The sequence below is a fragment of the Coptis chinensis genome, chromosome 5 (genome assembly GCF_015680905.1).
Source record: "Coptis chinensis isolate HL-2020 chromosome 5, ASM1568090v1, whole genome shotgun sequence".
In the NCBI taxonomy this organism is placed as follows: Eukaryota; Viridiplantae; Streptophyta; class Magnoliopsida; order Ranunculales; family Ranunculaceae; genus Coptis; species Coptis chinensis.
This window is the reverse complement of record NC_141460.1, coordinates 13,494,563-13,510,663: the sequence shown is the minus strand read 5'-3', so window position 1 is coordinate 13,510,663 and position 16,101 is coordinate 13,494,563. Positions and strand designations below refer to the sequence as shown.

Genomic DNA, 16,101 nt, shown 5'->3' with positions numbered 1-16,101 from the left:
TACAAGCTAGATCGAGTTTAAGATAATTCTATTTGAAAATTACGGATTAATATCATAAACCACAAAGTGAAGAGGCTATCTCAATTTGATCCATTAGTTTCCAAGTACTTATGCACCATAATCGCTACTCATTAACGTATTTCAGTTTATTTTCAATAAAAATATATTCTGATTCGAAAATTTGCCGCTAAATCACTATAAATATAAGAAAAATATTATACAAGCTAGATCGAGTTTAAGATAATTTTATTTGAAAATTATGGATTAATATCCTAAACCACAAAGTGAATAGGCTATCTCAATTTGATTTCCTTAGTTTCCAAGTACTTATGCACCATAATCGATGCTCATTAACGTATTTCGGTTTATTTTCAATAAAAATATATTCTGATTCGAAAATTTGTGTGAGACATTTTGTAAAACCTTTTCAGCACACAAAATATTTAATAGATCTCGGGCGTATGCCCGGGTCCAAAATCTAGTTCCTACTAATACTAAATAGAAACCTAATTCTTTATTAATGTCTACTACTTTGAAACCACTTGTTCTAATTCTAATATTTTCACACATTTATTGATGTTCTAATATATCTGTACACACACTCACATATTTGGATGCTCAAGCGGAATTTGGAGCCACACATACACCTCTGTATTCAACCAAAAACAATAAATCAGTGAACATAAATTTAGGAGTAGAGATCGAGACTCAAATCCAGTAAATACATACAACAGCATAATTAGTACAAACAACAATACAATAAATAAAATTAAATTAAATGAAAGGAAGCCAAAAGAAATGTGAGATAATCTATAATTGAAATATCTCAAAATCCACTTCGTAGTTCGTACTAGGTATTATTAACAAAAAAAAAAATGTTATAAAGGCACGAGATTATTTATCTAGAAAGTAACTCCTTCATATAAGGGATTGTAATCTCTCACATTCTGCACAACGATAAGATCTCCCTCTCTCAAACCAACCACCAAAATCCTTTTATTTCTTCTTATTCTTCTTCACTTCCGTTTTTCAAAGTAGGTGAAGACCGCACAAAATACTTAAAATTGAAAGATATTGCAAGGAAAAATTAGGTATTAAAATGAGAAAATGAAGTGTCAAAAAATAAAAAAATAGTGAAATGTCGTCTGGAGTGGACAACGCGGGAATGCTGAGTAGAGAACAACTAGTTCATATTTTCAACCGTTTCTCCTTCCTCACTTCCCAACCTGGTATATCTTGTTTACCCTTTCCATTAGTTTTCATACATTATATATATACTGTCATACCGAGTACTGTTTTGTTGTTAGATGTTAAGAAAAGGATTTCTGATGCTGTCAAGGATAAGCAGGTCTGTCATTTCTTAAATGTTGTAAACGGCGTCACTTATATACTTGGCATTCTTTAAAAGTTAGTTTCATATTCTGCAGGAAGCGGTTGCCATTACCACTGCTATCCAGGAAGAAATACTCTTGGAAATGGGTATTGGTATGATAATATGTGTTGTTTTTCTGTTTCAAAGTATCTATTGGAAATAAGTGGTTGTGTTTCATAAAATCATGTTTGCTTATATGTCCATACAATTAAGTAGACAAACATTAGATCAATAAAGTACTTGATTCTTTTCAGTTTCCATCAAAGTTAACAGTAAAATAACAAGTTTGTATAAATGCTGGTCTGTTGTTTATCCCTGTATCTGAAAGGCCTACCAGCGTGTGGGGCATTATTCATGTATGTATATATGGTGTATTTTGTACTTTCCTTAAAAAATGTACATAAACCAGTAGAGTAAAAAAATGAAATGTGGTTGGATGTTGTGTGAATATAACTTTGATATGTGTTCAAAGGATACATGTTTCAAGATTAAAGTATTCTTGTAGATGTAGGTTCATAGTTAGAAGAGTACCGGATCATTGTAGTTGGGAAATTAAGTCGGCTCCATTAATCTCTATTGGGTTTTGTTAAGAAAAGGGATCTTCCAATTAGGTTCCCGCCTTCCCTATATCTTTATTTGTAAATTGACTTGCTGAAGAACTAAGAAGTCATTATTTCGGTATGAGAAATGAACTATCTAGCTGAACTCAAAGCTTTAGGGTCTAAGTTACGTTCATGAAACTAGTTTTCTGCATTTCTTAGGTTAATATGACTGTTCTATTCGTGTACTGCTCATTTCTGTCTCTTCCACCCTTTGCCTCTTCTTGTTTGTTTAGTAGGGGTTAAGGTAAGTATGCTCATGCCAACATGCAAGTTTTATAATCACCAGTCCATCCTTTCCAAATATCAATCCAATAGCTGTCCAATTTATTTACTATTTTACTCTTCCATTAAATTTTAAATAAAGAATGGCAGAATCATCCAGTTTTGTCTGTTTTGTGTTGTATAATCTCCGACGTGTCTAGCTCTTTATCGCATTGAATGGACAACTTGGGTTGTAGATCATATGCTTTTGGTTGTTTCCTTTGTTATTTAGGTAATAACAAAGCTAGGTGAATTTTTTCTACTCGTAACTTTTCTGTTCTGATCGAAAATTTGTGCTAAACATACTTTTGAAGAAGTATCAAGTAAATTGCAAAGCTGATTGTTGAAGCATGGATGTCCATGTTTAATATTTATGGATTGGTCATACATGGTGAAATTCATATTTCTTTAGATTTTTCATTTTTCTTTCTGGTTTGACATAATATTTGATAACTTCCATGCTTCCATTAACTTTAGATAAATAGGAAGTCAAATGCTCTAATCAGAATAGAAAATTATATTGCTTGGCCACATATAGAGTTGTTAAATTGCTTTTATGGATTGTTTCTGGAATGGTACAAGATGGTTTCTAGAATTTTACCAGTAGCTGTAGTCTGTTGCACAGTGCAAATACTAATCTGTTCCTCTATTGTTCTCAAGTTCACTAGGAACAGATTAACAATTCATCTGCCTTTCTGTAATTTATGTAATTGCGTCTGAAGATTGTTGAAACCATTCTGATTTACAGATCCAAGGTTTGGAATTGCTTGCTTGGGTAAAGTAAATATGGTTTATGAAAATGACAGCGATTTGATGATAAAGTTTTATGGATTTGTTGCAAAGTAAGTATTTCACTCTGCTTTTCTTGCAGTGATTTTCGTTGCACCTGATGTAACAATAACACATACTCATATTTTGGTGTTAAACACAGCAGTAGAACCTTTGTAATGAGGGCATTTCTAGCCAAGCTAATGTGGTTAATGAGAATGGCACTATGGGCGGGATTTGATAATAAGATTTGCTAGAAAGGAAGTGTTTCAGAATGATGTTTTTCGTGCGATGATATTCGTAACAATATCACTGTCTCATGTTTTGTTATCCAACAGTATGTAGAACTCATGTAACAGGGACACTTTGTTCCCTAGGAATGTGTCTGGCCATTATTTTGTACCTTGCATTTCAGACACATGTGGACACACTTTGTGTGCTCACTCTTGTACCATGTTGCACACTGATACACATGTAACTGTCACTGTTACATAAATACAATTAAGTTCTTAAAATCGTGCTAAATACACTAGCTTCTTTACTTGGACTAAATCCCTATCCTGTCATATCATAGATCTGTGATACCGTTAATTGTACTGATATTGATCTTTGATGCCGTTCATATGATAGGGAAGAGATGGCCTGTGATGAAGCTGAGCTTGAGCCTGATGAATTGGCAGAAAAAGTTTGCATCCAGCACATGTTGCACGAACAGGTAGCCTTTGTTCAAATGCTTATGATATTTGGAGTGTGTCGTTGATTAAAAGGATGGAATATCTGCAGCAACTGGAGATGCTAAAGCACATGAGGAAATTTCACCCTGATGACCAGTCTGCAATCCTTGAGGAGGTAACGATAGACATTTGTATTTTGAACGATAGCTATGGGGTTAGGCAGACCCCTACCTGCATTCCTTAATCAAAATCTTACATAGATTGTTCCTCTTATATCATCCTCAATGATTTTAGACAATTGTTCATCTAGAGTGGGTATAAAATGCAAAAGAGTCTCGAGAGAGTCTTTAAAACATTTTGCTAATAAATCTGCAACTCTGTTGGTCTCCCTATAGCAGTGGTTGACACTACTATAACTAAGTTTCTTCCTTTTGCTCCCGATAGATAGTACAATGTTCTGACAATACCATGGTGGTGTAGTCAAGCCATTAACTATACTCACAACATTCACAGAGTCAGAGTACACCTGTACTTTGGTAATGCCATGTTTCAGACACCCATCTAGCCCCACATCAATAGCCATTAGCTTCTGTTGAAGTATAGATCTCTTTGAGTTAGAGCCCATAGGCAAAATGCACTGTGCCATCTTCTTTTCTTTCAATACCACCGAATCCTTGGTCTGAAGGAGTCAGAGACCCATTCGTGTTTAACTTAACATAGTCTTGATCAGGTTTACGCCATTGACATTATATAGGTTCCTTTGCATGGTAGTTTGCATCTATACCAAGGTTTTGAGGAAGGACTCTCACTGAAGTGGAATCTAGTATACCCTTTGTATGTATAGCTTCATATCTTCTAGTATTCTCACCATGACCAGCTGAGGGGGATGATGTTAGTGTTTCTCTCAGCCCAAAAAGCACTTACGGTAGCACATGTGTACGCTATTCTGATATCAACTTCCATTGAACTATTTCTGCAAGTCTGCAAGATGCTATGCCACTTATTGTTAGTCTGCTACTCCGAAAACCATACCAATCTTTGCTTTGACCCCACTCCACTCTTTGTGTAAGAACAATCAAAGAATAAGTGTTTGGAGTTCTCTCTTGCTGCTGTTCCACACAAAATACACTTTGAATGATTGATTATACCTTTGTTAACCAACCTATCTTGAGTAGAGAGACTACCAGAGAAGAGTTGCCAAGTGCAAAAGGAATGTTTAGGGATCACCAATTTTCCCCAAACAAGCTTGGACCATTTGACTTTGTTCTTAACCTTCTTTAGTGCTATATAAGCAGATCGAGCACTGAATTTTCTTGAATGAGTTAGAGACCAGACTACTTGATCCTTGTTCATGAGATCATACATATCCGTTCTTAGTATCCTGGTCTTCAAATCACACTCTGGAAGATAAAGAACTATGTCATTCCACCTGCCATTTGAGATCAGTTCACTAACTTTGGCTTCATCACCAAGCTGTAGCATTTGTCTAGCATTGTTATCCCATGAAGGGGTGTTTCTGTACACCACAAGTCATGCCAAATGAAAGTGTCATCTCCATTAGCAATAATGTTTCTTGTAAACTTCATAGCAGAAATGATAGACTTTTAGTTTAACTGCTAAAGTGAGAAAATGTAGCAGGTATATATTCTCTATTATTGTCAGTTAGAGATTGTAAGTAGTTATTCTGGTAATCCAAAACAAGCTGTTGTAGAGTCAATCGTCAGAAACAACGGTTATTTGATTCTACAAGTAAGGTAAGTTAACAAGAACCGTAGTTCGTCAGATAAAACCCTAAACCCTAGAAATCCTTGGAGCCCCTTATTTGTAGATGGAGTTTTCCTTGCTAGGGAAGAAAACATATATCACAATCGCTGCAAATAGTAATTAGTAAAGTAAATGACAAAATAAATTCTTGCACACCCTTGGGGCTCGACTCCTATAGCCGATTTCCACATCACAAATGGCTTGCATATAGTGGAATGGATATTCTCTGCAGTCAAAGCAACTGTATCCAAACAAATGTCTTGCATCTGGCGGGGTTGGGAACCAACTCTTAAATTTGTATTAATACCTAACCGGCAATATGGGAATCAATCAGACTCGATGCAGGCTATTAAATTGTTAATGTCACCCCAGTCCAACATGGAGTAATAAAATACTCGTTCCAGTAATTAGAGACACAAGAAGCAATTTGAAATACACAGTTGTTTGCACACCTATGAGCAAATTAACATGGCATCAGAAGTGTTGGCCACGTTATCCTCCAATACTAAAGAAACTTTGTTATTTAATTACCCTTTCTGTGAGGGGCGATGAGACTTTTGTGTGTAATGACGGCTTAAGTTATTATTCCGTCGAGCTTAAATATCTATTGAATCTAGTAGGGGTCATCCTAAACCAGCTTGCTTTTTCTTTTTTGGTAAAGTGCATTCTGGATACAGCTTTTGTGTTGCTTTGGCTTTTCAAAAATACTGTCGAGGACTTTGCATAATTGAAGGTTTTTCCGTACTGACAATCTTGAATCTGATTAGTTTATGCTTCATTAGGTGCACATGCCTACTGGTTTTAGCGGGTCCAAACATGAATCAGTTGTGCCTTATTTTTTTCTAGTTCAATTAACCATGTGTAAGCAATTAACTGTTGACGTTGGGTCTTTACTTGTTTCTCTATTTGAAGAGTCCGAGTAAAGTGTTAGTGGAATGTGGGAAGATCCTTTCTGGTGTCACCATTGTGGTCGGCCAGCCAACTTATCCACAATAATAATACGGCATACGGCATGTATCATTGTCAGTGGGATGTTTTTCCAATTCAGGAGTTCATTTCACAATTCACCGTTGTAAATCTTTGAGTTATATCTTATTGCCTAAAATATGTTAACTAGTTCTTTAAGAATTCTATTTACGTTCTCCTCGTCTTGCAGTTGCGCCGACAGATGGAGAATGCCAACTTCGATAACAGTGCTGCTGTTTTAACGACTGAATCGATTCAAGATATTGTTAGGAGGAGAATATCAACCTTCAGTAGTACAGAGTAGTTTCTCTTCCACCCTCTACTTTCTCCTTATGCCTCAAATAGGTAGTGACTCAAGTCTGTTGTAAATGCATGACATTTTATGGCTTTAGGCCTTTCGTGTTACGAATGGTTGAGCCTTTGTAATGAATTAACGAAAGTTATTCATGTGATTCAATGTTTATGATGATGGCACAATTCGCTCGGGGCCAAAAAAGGATGAAACACGATTATCTAGGGAGCAAACACAATCTATCCTGCATTTTGTTTGGTGGCTTCGGGCTCAGCCAATAATGCAGAAGGCCCTGACTAAACTTTGTTGACTCAAGAGGTTTGTCTGAATGAATACTGCATCATCCTCAATTTCCAAATTGCAGGCATATGACTCCGCTATTAGGCTGAAACCCTTGGCAATCAGCTACAGTTCCAACTGTGGGGTGGAATGTGTGCTGTCTTAGCGTCTTAGTCGTTGCTATATTTGCAACTTAATGGCTCTCATTTTGGCAAAACAATTTGCTATTCTTAAAGTGCCCTTGGTGATGTGTTTTTGGACTCAGTTTGCCATTTTAACAGTGGCAAGCCACCATTGTTGATGCTCTTATAACCGGCTAAAACCAACAAACCATTAATGCCTCTCTCTCTCTCAAACTTCAGAAACCAAAAAGTTCCATCTCTCTTATTTCCTCTTTGTGGTAGGGATTAGGAAAAGATTCTTTTTACCCTTTCTAATAGAAAGTGCTAATGAAAGTGCCTCACTAACTGAACTAGCAGTGTAGCACGTACAGGGCAGGTACACACGGCTATTATTATTTTTTGATGGGATACACACGGCTATTATGAGTATCAACTAGTATAGTGAAATCATTGGTGATCAAACTGTCCTCAAATTGGTGATCAACATAATAGCATTGGAAGGCACATGGTGTTATGTTCCCAGAATGATATGAATAATGTGATCATATCACATAGTCCCAGCTCAGCCCCTCTGGAGTCCATACTCCATATATCTTTGCATCGAAGTTAATTGATGATAATAAATGATTTTGAGACCAATTAATTGTTTGCATGCTTTTTTTGGTAACTAGTAAATCGTTTGCATATAGTTGCATACAGTCGATGATATCTGTATATGTGAATGCAACTCTGATTTACAATTTTACATCAGCAAATATGTAGTTGGGTCAGGATTGATAGGCACTAAAATCATGCAATTAATAGTAATTAAACCAGCTCGTCGCTTCTGTTGACATAACTCCACCTAATCACCTCCCAACAAACTGAATTTAACTCCTTCCATCTGCGCACTTTGAGAGTATGACACGCTATACACAACAACTCCATTTATTGCGCCGTACCCTATATTTACTCCCCATCTCCATGTCTTCATTTATCCTACAAAAACTGAAGTCTTTCATCAACACCGGCCACATTTTCTTAGCAAGTACAGAAGCTGCGCTGAAGTAGACAAGAATTATGAAAATGAGATCTCATTCTCTTCTCTTCAGTGCTATTTTCCTTTTTTGTTATATGCATGGGTCATTAGTATTCTGTGCTTCACCTTCAGTAACAGAACAGTGCAGAAGTGAGTTTTCCAAAGTAGGTGACTGTTTAAGCTATGCTACAGGGAAGGCAGATTCACCTACTAATAAGTGTTGCACTACTGTGAAAGATATAAAGGACAAAAATCCAGTTTGTCTGTGCTTTATAATCCAGCAGGCTCATGATGGAGCCAGTTCGTTCAAGCAGATGGGCCTTCAGGAAGCTAAGCTCCTTCAACTTCCTACTGCTTGTAACTTGGTTAATGCAAACATCAGTGATTGTCCAAGTACGTATTGTATTATCTGTCTTCAGTCTTTTGGTTTTGCTTGGTAATAACCACTATGACTTTAGGAAAGTTTCAGCTGTTAACTACTCTTATTGTTGTTGTTGTTGTTGCGTAAGTACACATTCTAACTTCTGTTCTTCTTCTTGTTTTTACAGAGCTTCTAAACCTAGCTCCCAATTCCCCTGACATGGGCATCTTCACAAATTCAACAAAAAGTAGCCCAGGTTAGCATTCTTCACTTCTTTCATATGAAAAACTACTTACTACATATAATTAAGTTATATTAGCTTTCGAACTTATTCGTATTGTTAAATGCAGCAACCCCTGCCACACCAGATGGCACTCCTTTGACAACAAAAGGTGGGAGTTCCATGGGATTCAAGCATGCGCCTCTCCTAGCAAACTCCATCGCTGTCTCTATCTTTGTAACCATGATTATAATGGGATTTAGCTCCACGTTCTCTCTCTGAGCAATTGAGCATGAAGATGCAGCAAAGCTACTCATCAGTGTAGATGTTTTTTTTTTTTTTTTTTTTTTTTTAAAAAAAAAAATAATGAGCTTATGTTATTTGAACTGGTAAGGATTCTAGACAGAACAATTCTTGTAGGCTGTAGCCTTTAAATGCTACATTGGATGTTTTGACAGTGTATGTGCTTATAAATTATAACTAATCTAATCTAATCCAATATGAATAACTTCTTTCAGTTTGTCATATTGCAGTTCTTTTTCATATAAATTATGATATAACAAGAAAAGAAAATCTTATTATAGAAAAACTAAAGGGCCAGCTTGGTAGCCAGAGTTCAAGAGCATCCACAATAAAAGATTTATGAGATCAAGACTAATCGGAAGTTGCGTTATCAATCAATATCTTCATAGTATACAACTGCAATTGAATTTCTGGAGGAGTTGTAAGCTAGGATGAGAGTTTGTTTATTGTAAACAAACAAGTCCACTTTCCATGAGTTACAACAGTACAATGAAGGACATTTTTTCGCAAAAAAATCCACATAAAAACATCTTACTTACATAATAGTGGTAGTGCCAGTAATGTTTACTAAACATGATCAAGCACCACCTCTTATTACACTAGAACATAATAAAGGTGCTTATAACCATTAAAAAGAAGTGATCACCATCTCCCCCATGAAAAATTTATGCGTCTAATTAATCATGAGTTGGAAAGAAACCATTAGCAGTCAAGCCTCCATCGACACAGATAACCTGACCAGTGATGTATGAAGCAGCTGGGAAGCAAAGGAACGCCACCAAGGATGAGATTTCTCTCGGCTCACCAATGCGTCGCATTGGAGTTCGACCATATATCTTTTCCATGTATTCCTTGTTGTCAAGGAACTGCAAAATAAAGAATAGCACTATAAGAATTGGTATTGAGATCGTCACTACAGCACCAAGAGAAGAGCATATGCTTCTGTTACATGGAGGAAATACCAAGTATATCATATTTCTTTTGATAAGTGAAACTTATTGATTAGGATGTAAATAAACTAAAATAAAAATGTGAGAGAGAATCTCTCATACAGGTATTACAGGGTACATCCAGTTAAACACTAGAGTACCAGACACCTCCCCAGGCGTACACCCACAACAACAAAAAAAATGCCCCTATGATGATTACAGTACTCTCCGGACTAACTACAACCCGATTTAGCCAAACTACAATCCAAATATTGGCAAAGGGATCCCAAATTACTTCCCTATCACTAACAACTACGTCTTCTCTAGTGATACATTATCATGTTCCCTTTCCATGATAGGCTGATTTTCGTCCAAATCGAGCACCATATTTTGCTCGCTCCCGCACACCTTGTTGTTATTTCAATGTATTTGCCCAAAGATATTCTCAAGGCCCCTTCTTCCCAAACCAAATGATATCCCCAAGTTGGCTGCTAATGGCACGACCATGTATTTGTTCCAATCGCAAGTGTCGTTAGTGTTTTGGCAGTGCTTTGGCATTTTCTTTGCAATTTCACTAACATTTTCCTCATTAAGGCTTTCGTTCAGGAACTGAGGGTGATCAACCAGCACCGTATTGACAAAAGCGCCAGCCCCTACCGATGCTAGATAGCTCAACATCATTCCCTTGTAATACGGTCGCCATGAACAGAGCCACCCATTCCCTTGGTAATCACCTCACCACCTTCCTCAATACCAAGTAAATGATCATCCCCAGCAGCTATTTATGACTAGGAGCCTGGTAAGGTGTGAATATATTCCTATGAAAAACATGAACATGTGTTGCGGTGTGAAGCACCTAGGTGTTTCCACTCCTAGATACAAGGTCAATCAAATCTGTAATAAACTAGACCTGGGACTCAAGTTTCTTGACTTAGTTTGAGCTTCGCAGCTTTCCTAGTTGCCACTCAAAGATGGATGTTTGTCCACATCCACATTCTCGAAAAAATTCTGCTGGAGATCTTTGCCTAACAAACTTGCATTTTTTTTAAATTATTTTTCTTGTGGATTTATAGGACACATTAACTATTATGCACTATGACAAAAATTGCAAGGCTACATTACCTACATACACTCATGATACAAGCTATTTGTAATCTAAGACTTCCCAATGTAGCTCCAACAGAATCATGATTTAACATATATCCTTGCCGGTGATTATCGCTAATTAAGATTCACTCGACTAGTTTCTTATATTCATTAATTCCCTACCGAATAAGTTATGATGTATTGTCGCAATGATATGGAACATAGAATGAAGTAACCTAAATGTGGAATTAATAAAGTTAATAGGAAAGAAAAAGGGGGAAGAATAGTACATCATCCGCCATTGATGTTCTTATATACCACGGCGCAACGCTGTTACTACGGATATTGTCTTTTGCCCACTCACATGCCAAATTCTTTGTAAGGTGATTTATAGCTCCTGAAACCAAGACATATGATTCAATTAAAACACTGCCCTCCAATATGTGACTTTGAAGCTTTTCAAGTGTTACAAACCTTTAGTCGCTCCATAAATCGAAACACCTTGATGAGCCACCACACCCCCAACAGAAGAGATGAAAACAATGCTTCCCATTCCAGAGGCTTTCAAGAGAGGGTGTGCTAGTTGAGACAGATGGAAAGCAGACTCGACATTGATAGCTATGAGAGTTGAGAAATCTTCCGCAGTACAATCAACAGTTTGCTTATATATAAGTACTCCAGCATTGTTGACCTACATCCACCACAAGTAGTCGGAACACAATTTTATTTGAACAAAATATAGCCTATATATCCATGATTACTTTGGGCTAAATTTTGAATATTTTGCTACATCTAGTTCCCTTGTGACATTACCTCGCTCAATTTCGATCTATATACATACCTTTGCTTCAATTCGAACTTACTTGTTGTCATTTCAATTAGAACTATAATACATGCCTAGTTCCATCCTATTAGCTTAGATTTTATTCTTCGAATGCATGTTTTACCATTCTGTATGCCGAAATGAAAGCATAAACTAAAGATTTAGTGAAGTAGAAGTCATGAACTAATTAGAATGGTGTGCCAAAACTCACAAGGATGTTAAGCTTCCCATCAAAAACAGTGGAGACAGTCTCCATCAGATTCTCCCTTTGGGAGCGATCAGATACATCACATACTGAACCACTGACTTTGTAACCCTTGGCTTCCCAAGCCTTCAAGACTGCGTCGAGTTCAACTTTGTTTCGAGAACAAGTATGCACCGACGCTCCAAGCTCAAGTAATTCCTCCACAATCGCATGCCTAAACAGAAAACAGAAAGATGGACGAAAATATATCAGAAGTTTGAAAGAGAAAATAGAAAACAGGACAGAAGCTATTAATGGAGCTCAAAGAGACTGAGAAACAAAGTGAGAGATTAACCCAATTCCTCTTGATCCTCCAGTAACAAGAGCTGTCTGTCCCTTGAGAGACCACCTTTCTCCTTTGCATGCGCCCTCTTCATTTGCCATATTGTAGCTATATGAAACTTCTTACTCAGTTTACTTGTACAGTAGAAGTGTGGATCATTCAAATGGGGGTGCTACTTAGTACTTATAACCAAGGCCCAAAATATCGATATCGATCAATATATCGGTGTACCTAAAAACCGATATATATCAGATATATTGGATATTTTGGTGACCATTCCAAACTATTTAAAATATCGGAAATATCGGATATATCAGACATATAATATCGGAAATATCAGATTTATATTAAAAAATGGTTAAAAAGTCAACCGATATATATCGTAAATATTGGATATATCAATTATATCGTCGATATAAAATTTTATATCGGAAATTCCGATATATATAAAAAAAAAAGATTCTATATTCAGTGAATATAAATCGGAAATATCGATGTCGGTGTACCAAAATACCAATATATATCGACGATATTTTGGTCCATGCTTATAACTAATGAGAGTGAAGTATGTAGTAAGTATGGATTCTCTTGTTTTTTCGCTAGCCAACCTTAAATATCTATTATAAGCTGAGTATGGATTCTTGTGGTCGACAAACGATACTCAGAATCTGAAATAATATAGTGTAAAGCCATATTTTTATTAGCTTGAGTGGGACCTGAGACTTGATATAGTTCAAATTCACTATGCTTATAACTAATGAGAGTGAAGTATGTAGTAAGTATGGATTCTCTTGTTTTTTCGCTAGCCAACCTTAAATATCTATTATAAGCTGAGTATGGATTCTTGTGGTCGACAAACGATACTCAGAATCTGAAATAATATAGTGTAAAGCCATATTTTTATTAGCTTGAGTGGGACCTGAGACTTGATATAGTTCAAATTCACTGTTTCACAAAGAGGTGACGATGGCCGAGGTGGTTCGTTCTGATAATATTTTGAGAATGGCCCTTCATCCCTTTGATTTGATTGGCTCAGTTTTTTCATAATTCGTAAGCCTACACCTCAGCAATTACGTTTTCATTTGGTCGCAACATCGTCTAATCAATATTTTAAACTCTATTGCAATAGCCATCAAGATTGATTATATTCCAATCAACTGTTCAAGTGTGGACAATTTGTTTTGTTAAGAATTATATTACTCGATGTATCTAGTATATCTTTTTACGCGTACCTAATCAAAGAACTCAAATTGTTTTGAATTCTTTTCATCCACTGCAGTCGTAAGCTTATGCTTTTCCAAAACCTGGAAAAAGGCAATAACTCAACAAAGTGAATCAATGTCTCAAACTACAGAATGACTTTATAGATTAGTTTTTCCACAAAACCCAAAAACGGACTTGGTCTAAGAGCATCACTAGCTGATGTTCTCCCACAAATGCTAATTTGTCAGACTTAATTCACAAGTAGTTTTTAAAGGTTCAATGCATCACCAATGATGGTATCACTAATGATGGTTTCATTAGTAATGAACTAATGAATCGACTTAAGAAAGAGAAAGGTCTTGTGTATGAACCCTGTTCATACCTTCTCACCTTACATGTCTTTCATGGATCAGCTGAGCCCATTGGGTTGCCTACGTACCCCCTTCACGGAGGATCAAGCTGTGCCGTAGTTCTCCTCTCTCCTCTTCTCTGGTTTTCTTTTTCTCCTTTCTCTTCACCTCCCTCTCTCTATATATATGGCGTTCGGCGGTTTGGCGTCTTCATGACTCCTCTTCCTTATGGATCACCTATAACATTGTAAAATCGATTACATCTTGCGGATCAAGTAAAGAAACAGAAAATGAAAAAGAATACGTATTTTTTCTCAGTTGGCAGGGGAGAGTACTCCACGGCTCCACTATTTTGAAATGATTAATCAGTGACTTTGTCGACACACCTAGAAATTTGGGTTAGAATAATCCCAACAATCGGAAACTCTCGGGTGAATATATATATTTTAACTTCACCGGCCAGACGACTTGAGCTCCGATATCTTGTCCTATTGTCAATTTCTTTAGGAAAAAATAAATTTATGGGCATCAAACTAGTACTGCCAAATTCACATTTGGGCAACATTTTTTTTTTACCATTTTGGGCATCTATGTTTTCAATTTTAACCATGTAGGAATTCGTCTATTTGCCATCAAAATAAACTTAACAGTTGATGATGTGGTTGGTTATTTACACTTATGGAATATTGTATCTAGGGAGTGAATCTCAACTCTCAAGAACAAATCCGACGAAAAAGTCACTTTCAACATTATCTTTTTTTGAAATCACTCACAAGGACCGGATAGATGAAAGATCAAGTATACTCTTGACGCGAAATAAAAAATGGCTCGGATAGATGAAATATCAAGTATACCCCTGACGCGATATAATAAACGGTTTGGCCTATCAAAACGACCCGGTGCATATAATATGCATGAACAATAAACATGAGCTATGAACAATAATTGTTTATACCTCAACATAATGTATGATCAGTAAGAACACTTATTAGAGTATGAGTATGAACAATCATTGTTCATACCTCAACATAATGTATGATTAGTAAGAACACCTATTGACCTATTGCAGTATGACCAATCATACCTCAACATGAGCAGTGTTCGTATGAATATTGATTGTTCATACATATTTGGGGTTCATACCTAAACATGAGCTATGAACATTCTATGTTCATACTTCAACATAAGTTGTGCACAATCACTGTTCATACCTCAACATAATGTATGATTAGTAAAAAACACCTTTTAGAGTATAAACAATCATTGTTCATACATATTTGGGATATATAAAACAACATAAAGTATGAGGTATGTTCACTTATTTGGGTATGAACAATCACCAAATTTCTTTGCTTTATAAACATAACACAGAGAGGTGAAACTGGTATTTAAAAAAAAAAAAAAAAAATTGCTTTATATCTATAATAACACGGAGTGGTAAAACTGGTATTTTAAAAAAGTAAAAAGGCCATACCAGCTTATTTTGTCCTTGAGGGTTACTAAAATTGAAATTGTTGGTTGGTGGGTTACTTAATACTAGAATTTGTCTTTGTGAGTTACTAAAAAAAATGTGTCCTCTAAAGTTGTTTTGGCCCGAAATTGGTCCTCTAGACTCTTTTCTTATAATATACTAGCATATAGCCCATGCCGATGACACTCTTTCAAATTAGGCCCAAAAGAACCCCAACCAATCGAATGATAAAAACCCAGCCCACAAAGCAGCTGTTATTGTTGACCAAATCAACATTGATCCAGTACTCTTTCAAATTAACATTTTAAACTGCACATATCTTATAAGACTTTGGATCTGCTATGTTATAGCTTGTGAGAAATATTTGTAGCCGTCGGATGGGGACCTGCGGGCGCCACACCAAGTTTTTTTTATTAGATAAGAACTAGTTTTTGAGCCCGTTTAACAAACGGGGATTGTTTTTATGAACAAAAATGTTCTCCGACGGGTGACTGTCGTTGACTCCACATCAGTAGCAGCATGGAAGATGGTGGGATCTCAGATCCACCTAAAAATCATAGTTCTCATATGGCTACAATAGATCGAGTGGAAGTCCAACCTTCAAGCCCTAACTCTTCAGTAGTGAGGTCGTGGAGCTCTTTGTTTACCTCTAGCAAAAACTCAAGGCTCCAACCAAACCTCCAAAAGGTAATTCCTAACTTTACTAATGG

At 36.4% G+C, this 16,101-nt stretch overlaps 3 protein-coding genes across 6 annotated transcripts; 2 read left to right on the top strand and 1 right to left on the bottom strand.

Annotated features, from left to right (window-relative positions):
• The first annotated feature begins 616 nt into the window (after positions 1–616).
• LOC147496767 (plant/protein) lies at positions 617–6,884 on the top strand. 4 transcript variants are annotated; one of them, XM_086559656.1, is made up of 7 exons: positions 617–1,229; positions 1,308–1,348; positions 1,428–1,485; positions 2,984–3,077; positions 3,634–3,718; positions 3,787–3,852; positions 6,598–6,884. In XM_086559656.1, the coding sequence occupies exons 1-7, from the start codon at positions 1,139–1,141 to the stop codon at positions 6,709–6,711; spliced, it is 549 nt and encodes a 182-aa protein (XP_086415782.1). In that variant the 5' UTR covers positions 617–1,138; the 3' UTR covers positions 6,712–6,884. The 4 variants fall into 4 exon arrangements, with proteins under 4 accessions (XP_086415782.1, XP_086415783.1, XP_086415781.1 ...); XM_086559657.1 differs by having other exon boundaries at positions 848–1,229; positions 1,428–1,479; XM_086559655.1 differs by having other exon boundaries at positions 1,003–1,229; positions 1,413–1,479.
• Positions 6,885–8,000: 1,116 nt separating this feature from the next.
• Positions 8,001–9,219, top strand: LOC147496766 (non-specific lipid transfer protein GPI-anchored 1-like). Its single transcript, XM_086559653.1, has 3 exons — positions 8,001–8,511; positions 8,667–8,735; positions 8,830–9,219. Exons 1-3 carry the CDS (start codon positions 8,160–8,162, stop codon positions 8,979–8,981), a joined length of 573 nt encoding a protein of 190 aa, XP_086415779.1. The 5' UTR covers positions 8,001–8,159; the 3' UTR covers positions 8,982–9,219.
• A 210-nt stretch (positions 9,220–9,429) lies between these two features.
• Positions 9,430–12,928, bottom strand: LOC147496765 (tropinone reductase homolog At5g06060-like). The gene is made up of 5 exons (XM_086559652.1): positions 12,380–12,928; positions 12,052–12,259; positions 11,492–11,708; positions 11,308–11,414; positions 9,430–9,868 (listed from the first exon to the last, which is right to left on the bottom strand). The coding sequence occupies exons 1-5, from the start codon at positions 12,466–12,468 to the stop codon at positions 9,680–9,682; spliced, it is 810 nt and encodes a 269-aa protein (XP_086415778.1). The 5' UTR covers positions 12,469–12,928; the 3' UTR covers positions 9,430–9,679.
• Positions 12,929–16,101: the final 3,173 nt, after the last annotated feature.

What these genes read in the sequence shown, in the direction of transcription:
- LOC147496767 (XM_086559654.1), top strand. Translation starts at nt 1,139, where the DNA reads ATGTCGTCTGGAGTGGACAACGCGGGAATGCTGAGTAGAGAACAACTA. An exon ending in ATGCTGTCAAGGATAAGCAG is followed by an intron (nt 1,349 to 1,412) that starts GTCTGTCATTTC and finishes TTTAAAAGTTAG; the next exon opens with TTTCATATTCTGCAGGAAGC. An exon ending in AGCACATGTTGCACGAACAG is followed by an intron (nt 3,719 to 3,786) that starts GTAGCCTTTGTT and finishes GAATATCTGCAG; the next exon opens with CAACTGGAGATGCTAAAGCA.
- LOC147496765 (XM_086559652.1), bottom strand. Translation starts at nt 12,468, where the DNA reads ATGGCAAATGAAGAGGGCGCATGCAAAGGAGAAAGGTGGTCTCTCAAG. An exon ending in GGAGGATCAAGAGGAATTGG is followed by an intron (nt 12,260 to 12,379) that starts GTTAATCTCTCA and finishes TTTTCTGTTTAG; the next exon opens with GCATGCGATTGTGGAGGAAT. An exon ending in GAACATCAATGGCGGATGAT is followed by an intron (nt 9,869 to 11,307) that starts GTACTATTCTTC and finishes TTTATTTTGCAG; the next exon opens with TTCCTTGACAACAAGGAATA.
- LOC147496766 (XM_086559653.1), top strand. Translation starts at nt 8,160, where the DNA reads ATGAAAATGAGATCTCATTCTCTTCTCTTCAGTGCTATTTTCCTTTTT. An exon ending in AAACATCAGTGATTGTCCAA is followed by an intron (nt 8,512 to 8,666) that starts GTACGTATTGTA and finishes TTGTTTTTACAG; the next exon opens with AGCTTCTAAACCTAGCTCCC. An exon ending in TTCAACAAAAAGTAGCCCAG is followed by an intron (nt 8,736 to 8,829) that starts GTTAGCATTCTT and finishes TGTTAAATGCAG; the next exon opens with CAACCCCTGCCACACCAGAT.